Genomic DNA, 17917 nt, shown 5'->3' with positions numbered 1-17917 from the left:
AGTCTTGCAAGGCTTGGTGAGTTGCATACTGAAATGGCTTTGCTAGTGAGAGGTTTTCTTTGACGATCAGCACTTTTGATAACGCACCAAGGTCGATCAACATCACAACTGTCTATTTTATCTTGTTTTTGTTTTTTTATTCTAAATAACACAACATTGCATTATTTGTTGATTCATCATGAATAGCTCAGTAAAAGCCTACGCAAACATTTCTTTGCGTCAGTTTTACAAGTTAATGGATAAAATTGCTAAGCAGCTTACAAATGATGGTCAGAAATAAAAACAACTGAACTGAACTGAAATATCGCATTTGCTAAATGAACTATTGAAAGGACTTTTGGTGATACCGTAATTAAAGAAAGGTTATGTTAGATCTTATTTGAGTAATTTTCTATAATTATAATTGTTTTTATTTAATCGTCAATCGTCATATAGGCTAGCCTACTGCTTGTATAGGCATACCACCTTGTTAATGAATTCTGGAAAAAAGGTTTGTCAACAACCGGAAAATATGATTTTTGTTTTTATTCACAGCATGTTAATTTGTCTAATTGGCCCTTCTTATGGATATTTCCTGCTGAAAAAAGTTTCTATTTTCCAAAAAAAATGATTTCTGTTCTCACTTGCCAAGTACTTCACGTTGCATCTTCACGTTACATGCGAGAAATCATTGGGCACGTGGACATCTCAAAATGAATTCGGGCGCGCAATTGATGATGCATTGTGGGTAAAATTTTAATATGGGCACTGTAGGAACCTGGGCACTGTAGGAGGTTTTCCCCTACTCCTACTGGCCTTCTGGTTCTTGTGTTTTTTTGTCCACAGAAGTTCGACAGAGTCTGCAGAAGTTTTTCCATCCTCTTCGACCAATCGCCATCTTTCGGTGAAGCGGTGGCCATGTGCTCCAACCAGTTGTTTTATATCAATATCTTGGACTGGATCGTCATGCTATTGTCTGATTGTTTATCTATTTTTCTAACATGCCGAATTGGATTTTTTTTTCACTTTTGTTATGGTTTAACGTGTAAAACATACGGTAACCCAAATTTATCATATTACTGTGTCATGCCACTACTACATCCCAGCTGGCGATGCCTGTCGTTTTTGCATTGATTCAACGTTTGCTAACGTTGGATCAGTGTGGAGGTGACGAGTTTAGCTGACTGGGGTCTAAAATTATCGCTTTATCAACGCAACTTTTATCAAAGCACGCTTGATATCTTCAAGACATAACTTCCCTGGGTATAATTAAATTTCCGCAAGATGATGATGTTGTTTTTGCTAGTTTGTTTTATTTGTTTTTGTCATTGTTTTCATGTCGTCAAGTTATAGCCTATCTATTTTGTGAGTCGTGCAAGGCCTATGGTGCGTTGCGCTTGAAATGGCTTTGCCCGTGGTAGGATTTCTTTGTGGGGTTTTCTTTGCCTGCCTTGCTCTTCTTTGCTATGAGCTAAACGCATCAAGACGTGTTCCCCTTATGACCATCAGCACTCTTGATAACGCACCATGGCCGATCTTCATAGCAACTGTCCATACAAATCTTAAATATATCAGGTAAAGCTATGTGGGCTAATAAAGCTATAGCCTAAATATATGTTGTTTTTGTAACATTTTATTTTTTTTATTTTCCCTTTATATCTTAAATTTTTCTGAAGGTGTTGCGACCGTGCCAAATTTCTTTCAACTCAATAACTTACTTCGGTCTCAAGCACGTTTTAACGTTCGCGTTTTGTCGCTTCTACCTTTTTCTCGACCTTTGCTATGCTGACGTGTATTGTTTTGATATGATGGTCAGAAATAAAAAAACAACTGAACTGAACCAGGGCCTCCGAGAGAAGTCAGCGCTGGTCGGGAAACAATACAAAAAATGGGCCCCATAATATTCTTTAGCAAATATTGCGTTGCGTGTTCGTGATAAGCTGAAATTAGCCTACTTTTCTCAGCATGAAAAGAGCTTCGTTCAATGTAAAAATCATAATAATCACTGGATTGCACTTGCAGCAAAAACGCCATTGAGGCTAACTATTTTGTCTAGAAAGCTTTGTAAACACACAATAGGCCTACAGGCAACGAAAATAGTTCAACCAAGCATTTAATTCAGGAGTGTCCAAGCTTTTTCCCAGGCGAGCCAGATTTGATAATAAGTGTTCGCAGGCCAACAGCCACAATAATTTTTCTGAAAACTGCAAGTTGAATTTATATGATTTTTGTGTGTCTGCAGGCCAAAATTAACACATTGTACACCAACAGGCGCGGGTCATACAAAAACGTCTCGAAGGGCCGGAGTTGGCCCGCGGGCCAGACTTTGGACATCCCTGATTTAATTCAACCCTTTTTGGACTTTTTGCAATGCAAAGTTACGGATCACAGCATCAAATGATAAAAGTTTGCGGCGTCTGAATTGATGCACAACATGTATAGTTAGGCTTTTCAATCGGTTTTGAGTCACAGGCCTACTGGAGCGCAAACAAATTACAAATTGCTAAAACCACGTTCTCGAAGCGCAACCGTTGGAGGTAGCTACCGGAACGCAAAAAAATCATAACAAAACTATTTGGAAAAACCTTTCGAAAGTTGCAATCAACGATTCCTTGTGTAGAGGTTATGGGGTGGCTCGTTCTGGTTTGCAGCTGAAGTTTGCTGTGTGGCTTTCTGCCAAAAGTACCAACTCATCCAAAATGTCTTGAAAAATGTCATTTTTGTAGCCTACAAATGGTTTAAATTTGTCCCACATGCCTGCAACTGCACAACAGACATACGATGAAATTTTCATGGAACTTCAAACTCATCGACGATATGTTTGAGTTTGTTGATACATTTGTCAATTCCAACAACTATCGAATCCTTTGCAATGTAGCCTACGGCAGAATGCATTTCCTTCGAATGATTCAGCTAGTTAAGTGGAGTTCCAAAAGCGTTCTGTCCTCAGGAAAAGAAAATCATTTTCTTTTAAATTTATTGCCACTGCAACTTTAACTTGCGAGTAGTAGCCTACTCTTCTCAGCTTTCTCTTACTTAGATTACATCTTCCTTTAATTTCATTAAATTCATCAGTGAATCTTGTTTAGGACCGTAATCCACATAATGCAAAGCAGTCACAAATTTAAAACTGCTAGTTGTAGGCTACTTTAGCGTTGACTCAGCTTCCGATCAAGCTCTTGTTGGTTCCAACTTGATGCATTTAAGAAACGTCTTTAGAGCTTTAATTGCAAAAGGGTAATGTAAAGCATTGGGTTTGACTGCACCACGCCTTGATTACCCTCTGGAAGTCAATTTTCTTTGCAAGATGATAGGACAGCTTTCTTTAGATTTTTCAGAATTCTTCCTCTGACTAGGCTATAACTTTAATGATGCCACTAGCTTACAGATAATCAATTACTCCACAAATGATAAGACATTTGAACAACGCTGTCTGTAGGCAACATTATGAATTCCAACTAGATTCAAGCAACAACATCCATAAACAAAAACTCAAATAAAGAAAAAACTCACTACCTTCCAAAATCAGATCATGAGAAGCATGACCAACAAAAGGCTACTTGACCACACGAAAACAGAAGATCTTTTAACTATGACAAAATTACATCCAGTTGCAACAATAAGTTAATAAAATCAAAAGTTTTAAAACTGTTCGGCCACACTAAAAGATCACAATTCGGAATCAGCAAAGTTTGCACAGAAGGCAAAGTAGAAGGAAAAAGAAAACGTGGCAGACAACCAAAACGATGACAAGACAACATCCAATCATGGACCGGACTCAACTTGGCGACACTGGGCGAGCTGGCTCAAAATCGCCACTCTTGGAAGCAAATAATTCATGTTGATGCGCAATCTGCTGAAGGCGGAGATGATGACTGATGATGATGATGATCCATAAACAAAAAATATACAGGATTTACTTTCTTTAATCGTGCTTGGACTGATACCTCTTTCCCAGATAACTTATGTTGGATACAACATCCTATGCCTGGCCAACGCAGATTTTGAAGTTAAGGTTCAGTTGTCAAGCAAAAATAGTTCCCGCTTAGCTAAAACAACACCAGTTTTCAAGTTGACACTATCAATACAATCGAAACCGTTCAGTGATACAGAAATCATTTCAGCTTCAGATTTTACGTCTTGAAGCTGTTCAACATCGCCTACCTTAACACGAAAATGATTTGTTCTTGATGAGAAGCATCGAGAGTGACATTTACAATGATTGAGAAATACTTGTAACTACGCACTTCATTTAAGAATTTGTTGAATATTTAGTTGGTACATTTTTACTTTAGTACTAAAAATGGGCCCCCCTCAAAAGTGCAAATACAAAAAACTACTCGTTTTTCCTTTACAATGTTTTGCTAGGGGGGAAACTGGCCCGACTTCCCCCCCCTCTCGGAGCCACTGAACTGAACTGAACTGACCTGAACTTAGTTGAAGATTCTGCTGTGATGGGCTACTACTTTTGGGCTAGTTGAATATGTCATAAAACAAACAAGAAGTGTAGCTTATAAACATTATTGAAAATAGAAGTGTGGTTATTGAAGTGTAACTTGAAAAAGAAGTGTAGTTATAAACATTTATAACACTGAAGATGAAGACAGTATAGTTTTCGAAACGTTTGTTTGCTGAACATGAGTTTGGTATCTACATTTTGGGCTCTTTATTTTTTGATTAGATTAACCAGGCGTTCCAACCATTTTGCTCCTAAGTTTTACTTCTTTTTAGCATTGTGCATTTGCTGAATGCTACATTGTGCTTTTCATCGCTTGGAGCAATCCAATCACACCCGGTTTTTTTTAAACCAACGCGTCCAGAGTTAAACCAGAATCAGTAGGCCTATTGTTTTTCTCAGTCATTGATGGGTGGTGCATTTTTTTTCAGTCAGTTTACCACGGATTCCTTTTTCTTCTTGAAAGTCATCGTACCAGTTCAGTTGTGGTGGTTGACTGGTTGTTTATTTTATATTTCGAATCATGATGTGATTAATTTCATTACGTCCGGTTTTGGGGTTGGTAGTGGGCTAACTTTTATGAGTTAATGCGCCCTGATGATTTGAGGAGTTGTGTTTTTGCAATAAACTCATAATTGTAGAAATCCAGATATCATTCTCGGATCATCCTCACCACCAATGTGCATGGGATGTTACTGCAATAATTACAGCTAGATTTGAACGGATGCTCTGGACTATTCGACGTCCGCTACAGTTCGCATTTGCCCTTTTGGACCAGACACACAGAGAGTAAAAAAAACAAGAAAAAAAACTTGCGCTGTGTGTGTTAATGTTTGGTCTTATTAAATGTAGGCTATTAATTTATAACATTATTTCTCTTTAGCCTACAGTCAGCTAATCCTTAAATTCATTTCGTTAGATTATAGGCTACTGGCTACCTACAAAATTATAAACACCTTTTGTTACCATCAAAAATATGTTTTTTGCAGCAATCATGTGGAAAATTTGTTGGAGCCAAATAGCTAAATTATACAGAACTTCAATAGGCAGTCAAATAACATTAGCCTAATTTACTTTTATTAAAGTACAAATCATCATTAAACCTACAAATTTTTCCTTTTTCAGTAGGCCTACTAATAATCCAATCATTGGTACACAGAAAAGAGTCCATGTGGGGGACTTCATTTAGATAACCTCATGGTTTTTCGTTGTCTCCATAGTGTGGCTTCCATATCAACAAAAGAAATATGTTTATATTTTCTGCTATTTCTACATTGAAATTTGTGTAGAGCTATGCCAAAATAAACTTGATTGATTGATGGATGCACTTGATTGATTAATGCAGTGGCTGATCCACCTGTTACGGCCAATCTCTATACAAATCAAACGTCATATAAAACCGTTCAGGTCTACTGAATCTTACGTCATGGAATTTTTCTTAGAAATGAGCCAAAATTGCACTATCGTTCGTAAGACTTGTGTCAAACCTGTTTAAACATGAAATATTGCATCATCACCTTTGAACACCTGTTTGAATTGCGTGACAATGTCTTTCACTATTACGTCACAGTACTGCGTACGTGAGTTTGAGATATTGATATCTATTCTGGTCATTCGTGAAATAGTTGCTTGAGAGTTAGTCGCACATTTAACTGTTTGCTTAGTGCTTGCTAGCTGGACAAAAATTCTGTCTTTATCTAATTAGTTTGTATCGTAGTGACAAGTTTTAGCGGTATACAGTGTTGCAGCGCATTTTCGACAGCCAGGTGGTTAATTTTACAGAAATACAATTTTGAATAGACGTTTCAGAAGAGTGTTTCTCTTTCGGTCATTACATACAGACGAACGGATTCGGGAATCTTATGTTACAATTTTCCCACGAAGAGATTATGGTTTACCGCTGTGACCACCACCGGTGCTCTGATGTTTAGCGCCAACATGAGAGAAAAAGATTCAGTCCCAAAATATTGAAAGTAGGTTTCGAAGGTTTTAATTGATGCAAATGCATTTAATAAGAAATAAGGGTGTACTTTGTAAATTAAATTATTTATTATTAATTTAAAAAATGTTATCTATAAATAATATCTTCCGTTTGACAATATTAAACTAAAACCGAAGAAACTGTTGTTGGAAGACCTTTCCGTTTTATCTTTTTTGTCCGACATTCCAAACCCGTCACGGTACATGTCACAGCTACATTTAAGTCATTGTGAGCAAAGTAATCAAATCTCCCAAGTTTATTATTCTAAGCACAAGACTAGTTTTTATTCAAGGTTGATATGTGGGCTAATGTACCAAAAACAAATGAACTAAATTTTTTGAAAAACAGTTTGCATCTAATGTGCGTAAACGTTTTTTTGAAATAGGTAGCAATGGCAACTAGAATAGAAAAACCTGATTCAACCCAAAAATCTCCTAGACCTGAATCGTAAGTGGGCTACATTACATATCTACTAAAACATGCAGCATGGGTTATATTTGCTATTTAAATTGTTAATATATTTTTTGTGAAAAGAAGTATTTAATTTTACTCGTAATTATGTCACTATTATCATAATTATGTCACTATTATCTGTATTGTGAAAGTTAGTTTTGTGGTTTATGATAATTTTCTATTGAATTATTGTTAGCCAGTGTTGATGTTTGCAAAGCTTATTTTCCTTTAGCTTAATAGACGAATATAAGAAAAAGAAAGATTTCTTTATCTATTTATGTATTGGTTAGTGGTTACGCGCCTGGCTCAAGATCATGCGGCATTGGTTCGATTCTCAGGGTGTGCGCTTGAGCAATGCATTGGTAACATTGCTAATGTGATAACCGATTTTATGTTTAACTCACTTCATTATCCGATTTCGCTTTTACTCACCTGTTTTACCTCATTTTTAGAGTCCCTCCATTGAAACTAGAAGGCTTAGTAGTCGATGTTCCTGCAGACAAGGTGCTGGAAAAGTCAATTCCACCACGAAACTTATTAACTTCCCCGTCCTCTCATTCTGTTATCAGTTGGGGAACTCCTTCCTCCACTCCTTATGCTCTGACAACACAAGATAAAGAATTTGGTGGAACAGTTCATCGACCCTGCACTCACAAACGGCACCGACAAGTTCAACCACAAAGAAATGTAAGAGATAAAGTAGATGGTGAACGTATGTGCTGGTTCCTCGATATTATTGAGAATGAAAAGTTATACAAGGATCCTTCATTAAGGGTGCAACCGAACAATTACCGTAAACACAATAACAAAATAAAATCTGCCAAGTTAAGAACAAACTGGTATTATATAATTTATTAATAAAGCTTTCACCGCAAAAAATCAACTTCTTTGACATCTTATTCAAACAGAAGTACTTGCTTAAGAAACTCACATAGACTGATAAAATATTGAAAAATATTGCAAATATCTCCTGTACAAAACTGAGCAAATTTGAGACCGCTGATTTGATGATTGTGTTGCTTTCGCGTGTCTGTTGTGTTACACCTGTTTCTCGTGACATTTGCCTTCATTGTTCAATTACTGCAAAGTGCAGGCGAAGCATTGGGAAATTATAGTTTGCCATTAAGCAACGTACATTTTCATGTTGCTATGTTTATTCTGTTTTTGGCTATATGTTTATTGCTTGCAGCCCATCACTCACTCCAAGCCTGCCGTTCATAATCGACCCAAGGTTCAAGACAACACCAGCCAGGAGGCTGTGCCGAAGCAAAGGAACCCAAACACAGAGCCGAAGCAGGTACCTGAGAGTAGTTTTAGGGATGTTCTGAATATTTTACTGAGTAAAAGCTTACTTGTGTTTGTCCGGGGCGGACCTATATGATTGATGCTTGTAAATGGGTGCTGTTTTATTAGCAATGTACCCAACCTGTGTTAAGGAGAGTTATATAATTATGCTGTTTTGATATGACGCCACATCCCAAAGATTAAACTATGTTGCTGGCTGCTGTACAAGTGTACATGATGATAGTGATAAAACAATTCATGCGGTCTTAATGTTCAGTGAAATAGACTGTTTTCAAGCGAGTTTTTGGATTTATTTAAATTTATAGCTTTCTCTGTACAAATAGGTAAACAATAACTACAGCTGGAAGCTGCAATTGCCATATTGTATCTTACCCCAGAGTTGCACATTACAGTTTTTATATTTTACTTTATGTTTCTTTGAGGTCACCATCGTCCAATCGCCGAAGAAAGCAGACACAGAAAAAAAACAGAAGCCCGGTAAATATTATTCAATGCATCAATTGATAAAACTGAATTGGATAACTGGTGTATTTGCCTCCGTATTGATATTGTCTATACAAGTACACTACATATACCATATCGGTGCAGGTCTTGTGTTAGGTGTCAAAACATGGTGCCAGGTTTATTAATTTATTAACATTTCTCCCGTTCTCATTATCCTCAAACCGACCCTGTTTGCTGAGGCGCATTCATTTCAAATATTAGTACCGTACCTGTTACTTTTATTTCCAGAGATGAATCACCACAACAAAGGAAAGTACTGGTACCTTGACGAACAATTCCAAGAGAAAAAAGAGGACCAGAATGTTAGTGTTGGTATTGTTGCTTTGCGTTAGTCAATTTATTATTGTATATTATATGGTTTAAAATCACCCGATAATTTCATCTCCTTCTCTCGTGTTGTCGCTATATATCAGGGCACCAGTCGGTGAGCCACTGCCTGGTGTCGTCAATGGAGACTAGGTCTTCTATACCATGAGGTGGTCTGTACCACGGGCAATCCTTGATTATGTGGGCTGCCGTCTGCATTTCACCCCACTTACAGGTAGCGGAATGGTCCGTTTCGGCAAGTCCGATTCGGCGATTTTTTTAAAATCCAATGAAGCCTTCTGTTTATTTAGAGAATTTTGTATTTTATTCCACAATATCGTTTCTTTTGCATTCTGACAAAGAAAAATAAATTAAAATGAAATTTAACGAAAAATGTTTGAACTGTTAAATTAAAATGTTTACTCACATAAAATTGACATGTATCCTACGTCATCCATCTTCTTTGCGTCATGTTTATGTCATTTGTCATGTCATTCATTTTTTAAATAAGCTATTTGTTGATTTTATATGAAATTTCAAATATATTTTACATTAAAACAACCTTTTTCACAAAACGATGCTGTAAATCAAAACAGTCAAAGAGTTTTTGATGTCAACAAAATTTTTTGAATATAATGTAAAGGCAATTACATCGTTTTAACGTCGCCAGACGTTGAAATCGTGTACAAAAGGGAACTTTTGCTGACCAGGTATAGGTTGTACGGTACCTGTCTGAGAAACATTTACAAAAGCCATTCGATTTGTTCAAAGAACCCAATTAGCCTAACAGTTCGTATTTACATTGATTCAATGTCTGAATATTGAATAATATTCAATCGTTGGATTTACAGAAGGCGTCGTTGGATTTTCAAAAAATCGCCGAATAGGGAACTCGCCGAATTGGATTTGCCGAATAGTAGCAGACTCCACAGGCAGCACTCTTTGCCAAGCCCCAACGCAACATGTCTGCACCATAACGTCCAACATCACTGAGCAAACGATTACGCCTTCATGAATGATGAACAAGTCTAGAGAGCCCATGATCCAACTGGTTCTCAGATGGAATTTCAAATACTTGAAGATAATTTTTTAATTTTCAATGTTGTTTACACATCTTTTGGGGATAATGCAGTAGTGGTCCAAAGCCCTAACAAGAAAGTTTAGTTTGCGAGCACTCAGTGAATTCGTGAAACAAGAAAGTATCCTACTGAATTATAATATACCAGTTAATAAAGTAATAACAATTAACTTGCAGGTTGAAAATGATGAAGTTGGGATAGATGAAGCAGCGCAGATGCAAGCCCAGTACACAAGTCAGCCCTACACCGGCTTACATCAAGTTAAAAAGTTTGCGGCTGTAAGTATCAAGTTTTGTTGAAGTGAATCTCGATAAGTTCAACCAAAAGTGCTCAAACAGAAGTTTCATCAATTCAAATATTCAGACCAACTTACAAGGATCTAAATTGAGGTCGGTCTGATGTGTCATCTTCCATGTATATACTTCCCATTCCGCAGGAGGATGACCTGATCAATAAACAAAAGCAGGAAATCATGGAGCAAGTCTTGGTCGATCAACTGTCACGTCACGTGCTTAGTGATGCGGAACAGGATCGCGATCCAGCGCGACAGAACCCCGCCGATCCCACATCGAGTTTCAACACCGCCCCACTCAGGTTTCGAAGCAGGAGACTCCATGAGACCAGGTAAATATTCTAAGCTTTGTCTTTGTTGCTTCAGCTCGATATTCACTTGAAATATCATATGCTTACTGTAACTTCAGTATTTTTCTGTTGTTTTGTTAATCATGCTGATGGTGCGGCATGGTATGGTATTACGGTTGATTGTTCATGTTACCCCAACGTAATTACTTACTGCTTTATAGATGATAATGCCGAGACAGTTCACTGGTTGCAGCAGGTGGAAGATGTTGCTTGAATTGTTGCCTCATGAGCAAAAAAAACTGGCCTTGCAAAAGTGCATCAAGCTACTGACTAAATCAATAACACTGACTAAATCAATAACACTGACTAAATCAATATGTATAACTTCTAAAATATTTAAAAGGCTTCTTCGTGTGTCACACAACCGTAGCCTAGAGCAGGGGTTCGCAAATACTTGTTGGCGCGACCTAAAATACAATCGTTCGAAATCTTCCCGACCCAAACGTTTCAGAAGCATATAATTTTGCGCAAAAAATTTGCAATTTAATGTCCATTTCAATAGGTCGTCCCCGCTTATTCAGCCTACATCCGGTTCAGGACCGGACGATTTTGGGCTTATTAAGTGGGGGACAATTTATTACCACTCCTATACCTTCAGTAATTCCGGAATAGACCAAAATGGGCTTCTAAGCGGGGGGGACCTATTAACCGTGGGCTTCGTCGTCGTCGTGTAAGCCTCTGGGACCGAGGGTCTATCCTTTTATCACTCCAGATTCACGATGTTCCCGGACTACACTGGAAGGCTACTAGAGAGCAGCCAGTCTTATGTTTCATCATCCATGACGCGTAGACTTTCCACTCCATTTAGTGGCTTGAAGATGGTACAGTCATTGATGATGTGGTCTGCGGTCTGTTCCTCGGCACCGCATTCACAGGAGGAGGAAGAGACCATTCCCCACTGGTGCATGGTTGAGCAGAAAAGCCCGACACCCGTACGGGGACGGTTGAGGCGCATCAAGGTCTGTGTTTGTAGTGTCAGGCCGATGAGGCGTGTGTCGGCGTCGGAGACGAACGAATGGAGTCTGGTGGCGCTTGACTTCAGAATTCCATTTATGGTCCGCCCAAGTAGCTGAAAAGATGTCTTTTCATCAGCTTCGTTGATCAGAAGTTGAGCCGCTGGCACGAATTGGCGTCTTGATTTTAGTCGACAGAGGTGCTCGTTCGGGAGAGCAGAGATCTTGTGGTGGAGAAGATGGTTAGGCTCCAGTGTCCGTCGGCCGAGAGACAGAGTGGTTGTGCTTGAGTAGCGCAGCGCGGGATGTCAGTTTCTTGTGCAATGACACCAACTGGTGGTGGTATGCGAGCATTCTGTCTCGTGTCACCCCAAAATATTTTGGTTCGAGGCAGTAGGACAGAGGTTTTCCGTTGTTCTCAACATGTAGCTCACGATCAGCTTCCGGATTGTGTAGGTGGAAAGCTGCTGCCACAGTTTTGGTTTCGCTGAGTTTCAGTCGCCAGTTCTGGAGATAAGCTGAGAGAGTTTTAATATCCTGGCTCATGGTGTCTTCTAGGCTTCATAACCGTGGGCTTAATAAGCGGGGACTACTGTACTACAATCAAAAGTATAAATTTTCTTGTACAAAATTGTACGAAACTCAGCACATCAAAGAGTATATGATTGTATTTATTTTTTCCATACAAGTTAGGCCTATATTTATAGTAAGTTTAAACCGTTTTTCGACCCAGTGGCCAGTATGCATGGTCTCGCGACCCGAATTTGGGTCGCGACCCATTATTTGCGGACCCATGGCTTAGAGCACCACGCAAGCTCTTGTTATACTGGGCTATAATTTTTTTCTTAAGGCTCCTTGCTGAATTTTTTAACTTTTCTTTGAAAACCCACATAGTTGCAGTTTATGTGAAATAAAAATCATCAAAATATCATCTTCATTCTTCAACCTGCTTGGCTGTGGTAGCGTATTAGACTTCCAAGGTCATTTAAGTAATGTTATAACTTCTTGTGAACTAAAGTTGGAAACGCTGCACTCAACCGATGATATTGTTCCTTGTCTAGAGTGAGCACCCAGGGAGCGGCCACCGAGTCCACGTTGAAGGATCGAATCACCTTCGGAGCACGCCTCGTCACCAGAGGTGGCAGGGACGCACTTCGGGAGTTATTCGGCTTCTTTTTCCATACTGATAAGACGCTTACCGTTTATGAGTTTCGGCAATTCGGAAAGAAGTCAGTTGAGTATATTGTGAATTGAGAGCGCCACATGAACTTACAATATGTTTTATTTCTTAAGCAAAAGGAATAAAAGAGTTTCACATAACTTTTAAAAGTATTATAACAATATTTTTAATTCAAATAGAATGATTCTATTTGAATAAGGCACTAATGATGCTCTACAGTAGTAGAGCGAAATGCATATGCCATAAATAGCAGGGCTGTGCTGATTCTCCATCCATTTTTAATAAAAAATATTGAACTCTGAACTGATACTTGATGGAGAATCGCTGGCCTGTTGCTTCGTAGTCAGGAGATCCCCTATCTTTAATGGAACTCAATAAATGTCTTTCAAGTATATTATGAAAAGCATGAGTGAAGCTGATTGTCAAAAAAGAACGTTTATGTAATAATTTTACGTTTCAGCTCCCACAAGGCCCTCCCCCTGATAGACAGGGGCAAGTATTCCCACGCCCTGGGCCGACGGAAAGGGAAGGTCTATGGTCCAGAAGACTTTCAATTGGGAAGGAATTTGACTTTTCTAACGCAAAACCAAACTCACCTTCCTGACACCTTGCGGCAGCAGTAAGTTGCCATTGGAATTATAGAAATTTTCTTCATAGAAGCTTTTGTCGCAAGAAGTGTTAATAAAATTTGCTCCAACTTTATGGTTCTATTTGAGATAATTTTCTCTTACATTTGATATGATATTTGCTTGTTCAATATGTTCTCTTCCATTGAAGTTTCTTTATGACTCATATGAATAGTTTGTCAATTCCTCAAACAATAACTAAGGCTCAATACTGTAAAACCACGGCGACCTATATGCACACTTGCACAGGCCATGCCAAGTGCGAAGGCTTCAAATTTTGCTAGAGACCGATCTGATATTCGATAGCGACCAAAATCGTTAGTAGAAGTTGATAATCTGAGTAGCCTAGTATAGTTGATATAGTCTTTGTGTAAATTTTGTATAATTTTTGGCAATATTTGTGCTATTTTGGCCATATAAGAGTTAGACTAGAAATTGGTACTTTGTGAATATCCGAAGAGCATCTGGCAACAGCTGTAATAGGGAAAGATTTGTCATATTTTAACTTAAAACTCGGATTTTTCTGTGATTTGAGATTCACTGATTGTATATACTTTGATAATTTGGATTCTCAAAACTATGTCATATCAAAGAGATATAAAGCACATTTAGCCTAGAGATCGAAATTACATCAGCCTCCACCTTCCAGTCCAGTCATTATTGTAGATTCACACGTTGACAAGGCCTTTGTATATAGATGGCCATTGGAAAAAGTTATCTCACTGATCGCAGCATGCTCATCATTACAATTTGTATTAACCGATTTAACAACCCGAACAATAGCCACACGGGTGACCATTTTCTTCTGGCTTTCCAGAAAGGTCCTCACCATGAGGATTTGCGATGCGAGCAGCTCCGGAGCAGGAGGAGGTTGGGAGGAGAGCGATAGAACAGGAGGAAGCGACACTGGGCTGGAGAGGAACGACAGGAGGATCACTAACGATGTGCAAAGTGAGGCTTAACCATTGATACTTACTTCAACTTCTACCAAATGCTTATTTGAATTTTTTTTCAACATTGTTTGTGAGCAGAAAGCTAACTTAAAAAAAGGTACCTATAATAATTGCAGCGGCTGTTGGGTATTTTATTGCGGGTGCTGGGGTTGCTCGAACCATATTTCCCATCTTGTTATGTAATGACTTCTTTGGATTGTTTGGTCTACTGGAATTGTTTACCCAACGTATTACTATTTATATAAAGGCTGAAAATTTAAATCAATTCAAAACTCGCTTGAAAAGATTTTATTTCATTGAACGTTACGACTGACAGTACCACATTATTTTATCTCTCTCGTCATGCACATCGCCTAGGAGCATAGATTGCACTGTGGATGTGGCGCTATATAAATGCTATTATTGTTAGTTTGGACTTGTTAGTTTTGTTAGTTTGTTAGATTTATTATTATTAGTAGTAGTTTGGAGACAAAAGTATCAGTGAGGTTGATGCTGATATTTGCAGACTATGTAAATATTGATGGTTTTGAAAGCTTTGTACTTTTGCTTTATATTACTTTGCAACAGACCTCATCCTCAGCTTGTCATCGGCATTCCTGGCCATGTGCAACATGTTTCCTATCCTTTGTCGTGTCATGACTACTCTCATTGTTTTGTCAGAATACATCCGACAAAAGCTCGGCGACAGAAGCGTCAGTGTAGTGGTCGGATTAGGGAGGCTCTTTCGTCTCCTGGATGACTCTGGAGATGGAGTCCTCAACAAGGAAGAGTTAGGAAGAGCGTTGGAGGAGTTTGATATTTCGTTGCCTCAAAAGGTAAAGATTACCTTCAAATTGCTAAATTGTTATAATAAGTTGAAAATAAATCTTTAAATTGTTCAAACCCTTGACAGCCTGTTTCACCTAAAGGAGGATCATCAGAAGGTCCTTATTCAAATAGAATCTGATATTTAAAAAAATTGAAAATATTTTGAAAATTTGAAAAATAAAAAAAATTCAAATAGAAGATTCTATTTGAATTTTTGTATTCTATTTAGAAGATAGAAGATTCTATTATAGAAGACTCTATTTGTATTCTATCTGAATTTTTCAAATAGAAAATTCTATTTGAATAGAAGATTCTATTTTGAAGGACCTTCTGATGATCCTTCAAAATCCTCCTTTCAAAGGTGAAACAGGCTGCCAAGGGTTTAGATAGTAATAACTATATGTGATTTAATTCGCTCTGTTTGCTTTTTGCTTGGCATTAAGCACTTTTTGCAGTATTAATAGTTTTCATTGTTTAAATTGTTCATATATTTTTTATCTCGTTTATCTTCCGTTGATGTTGATGGTTATGTTGCCTACTAAGGACAAGTTTACCGTTAATTTCTTTCTATCCATACATAAGTTTTGTTGACTTTCAATCGTAATTATCCTCCAGGACTTTGACGCCGTCTGGAGAGTAGTTGATGAGAATGATGATGGAGCCATCGACTATGGAGAGTTCATGAGAGCGTTTATAGGTAACCCTCTTTGGTTTGGTGTGAGCTGGAAAGTGAAGGTTGGAATTGTGATTTCAACTTGTGAAAGCATCAAAACGTTACGAACTTCTTTGATCTGGTGAATTAAGATGTTGAGTGGAACTTTTCGCCATCGTCATCATATCCGTGACGCTGAGCTCGTACGTTTTGTCATTGATTCTTATGTCGTGTAGTGTCGGTGAATCATAGTTGACTTGGCCGAATACTGGGGTGGGTGGTCTATGTATCTTTCCCCAGGGGACGATATTAGTTGTAGCGAAGACCCCATCAACAGAACTTCTCTATCCTGGAGCGCTGGTGATATCATTCACACAAGTGGAGGCTCCGTTCCAAAGCCCGTGAAGCTTTTATTTTTTTTATTTGTTTGCAGGAGAAATGAACGAAATCCGGAAACTAATTGTGCGAAAAGTTTTTCGTAAACTGGACCCCCATAAAAGTGGAAAAGCCCGACTGCTAGACATTGAAAAGCTGTACAGTGCTAAAACCCATCCCATGGTGGTGAACGGTAATGGATGTGGAATTATATCAACTAAAAGATAAAATTTTCTCACCAAAGTTAATATTTTACGACTAAAAGCAATCAGACACTAAGTAGGCTATACTTCTATTGGTGGGATGAACAATTCTGAGCCATTAAATTTTTTTCTTAGGTCAACTCAGTCAGTCAGAGATGGAAAAGCAGTTCATGGCGGCATTTTCTGACCTTTGTTCAGGGTCAGAGGTCACGTTCACGGAGTTCGAAGAATATTATGAAGGGCTGAGCATTGTCATGAAACGCGATGAAGACTTTATCAATATGATGCGCAATTGCTGGGGCGTCTAAACTTCGCCAGTGTGGGTTGCCAACTTATCATGTGTGGTCCCCGCTGTTAGAGCTTGGTCGATGCCATGGCGGATGGTCCAGGACACTGAGCTTCCGCCATCAAAGCGAAAAGAACGAAGGATTGAAGATGCAAGTTCTTTCTGTGGCAATTATTAATCTGTTGGGCTCAGATGTTCAAGTTCTGTAGATTCGTGTGTTAAATTATTGCACATAATCATATCAACCATGTCCAAATCCATTATTCTTCTACAAGAACATTCCTGCACAGTATTGTATACAAATGTTAACTTAATTGTCTTCTAGCAATTGTGAAACGTGTTTTTGCAAATCGTTTTTGCTTAACTATATATTTCAATAAACATTTGAATGGTGATCACACCAAAATGCATAAACAACTGGATTTCAAAGAGAGTTGCAGTAAAGCATGGAAGTCAAAGAAAATGTCGTCTCGGTCGACCTTCAGGAGCGGGAGATTGGAGAAATGCCATTGTCAGACAAAATGGACATTCGTTGGCGTCTAATTCTCGCAATACGGGGAACTGGAGTCGTTAAATCGTATAGACGGAGAATAAGCTCACGGTGTCTGTCTGTAGGCCTATACAGCGTGGCTTAATATTCCGTGCGCGGACATTTTGCCGAAAGACATTTTTGTGTTATATGTATCGATATTCTTCACAATGTGTTTTAGTCTATCGTTCACAACCTTAGTCCTTTTGGCAGTTTGTCCATTCGGCAAAATGTCCGGGTACCTTATATTCGACAACGCTCATATAAACTTAGTCTACAATAACTATGAAATTTGGAAAATGCTTGTAGCCTGTATGGACCTACCATGGCGTTCAATAATGTGCTCAATGTTTGAGAATCTGTTACAATATTTCTTTTTAGATTATGACTTGCATGATTATTTGATTAACCAAAGCAATATACAGGCACCATTGTTCAGAAATAGTAGTTTCGCGTTAGTAACGTGCGGCTTTGTAAATTGTGGGCTTTTACAAACAGGCAAGCGTTTGTCTATTTTTCAGTTTATTAAAGATAGATTCTATGACAAACTTAAACATGGCATCTGGCAACACTTTTATTTAACCCACCCACTCATGTCTGCCCGTGTCCGACGTTTTCTTCGTAAACAGTTTTTCGTAAAACAATTGT

At 38.3% G+C, this 17917-nt stretch overlaps 1 protein-coding gene across 1 annotated transcript; it reads left to right on the top strand.

Annotated features, from left to right (window-relative positions):
• Positions 1-6679: 6679 nt before the first annotated feature.
• LOC145770290 (calcyphosin-2-like) lies at positions 6680-17917 on the top strand. Its single transcript, XM_082581888.1, has 14 exons — positions 6680-6863; positions 7322-7556; positions 8059-8166; positions 8597-8651; positions 8907-8980; positions 10240-10341; positions 10500-10687; positions 12720-12887; positions 13299-13457; positions 14282-14415; positions 15078-15232; positions 15840-15921; positions 16310-16444; positions 16590-17917. The coding sequence occupies exons 1-14, from the start codon at positions 6808-6810 to the stop codon at positions 16760-16762; spliced, it is 1824 nt and encodes a 607-aa protein (XP_082438014.1). The 5' UTR covers positions 6680-6807; the 3' UTR covers positions 16763-17917.

This window comes from Aplidium turbinatum, chromosome 5 (assembly GCF_918807975.1).
Source record: "Aplidium turbinatum chromosome 5, kaAplTurb1.1, whole genome shotgun sequence".
Taxonomy (NCBI): Eukaryota; Metazoa; Chordata; class Ascidiacea; order Aplousobranchia; family Polyclinidae; genus Aplidium; species Aplidium turbinatum.
Note: the sequence above shows the minus strand (reverse complement) of the source record. Positions and strands in the feature narration are given on the sequence as shown.

Excerpts from the sequence above, each read along its gene's own strand:
- LOC145770290 (XM_082581888.1), top strand. The coding sequence starts at position 6,808 with ATGGCAACTAGAATAGAAAAACCTGATTCAACCCAAAAATCTCCTAGA. Across the intron at positions 10,342-10,499 it reads AAGTTAAAAAGTTTGCGGCT|GAGGATGACCTGATCAATAA; the intron begins GTAAGTATCAAG and ends CCCATTCCGCAG. Across the intron at positions 15,922-16,309 it reads GTTCATGAGAGCGTTTATAG|GAGAAATGAACGAAATCCGG; the intron begins GTAACCCTCTTT and ends ATTTGTTTGCAG.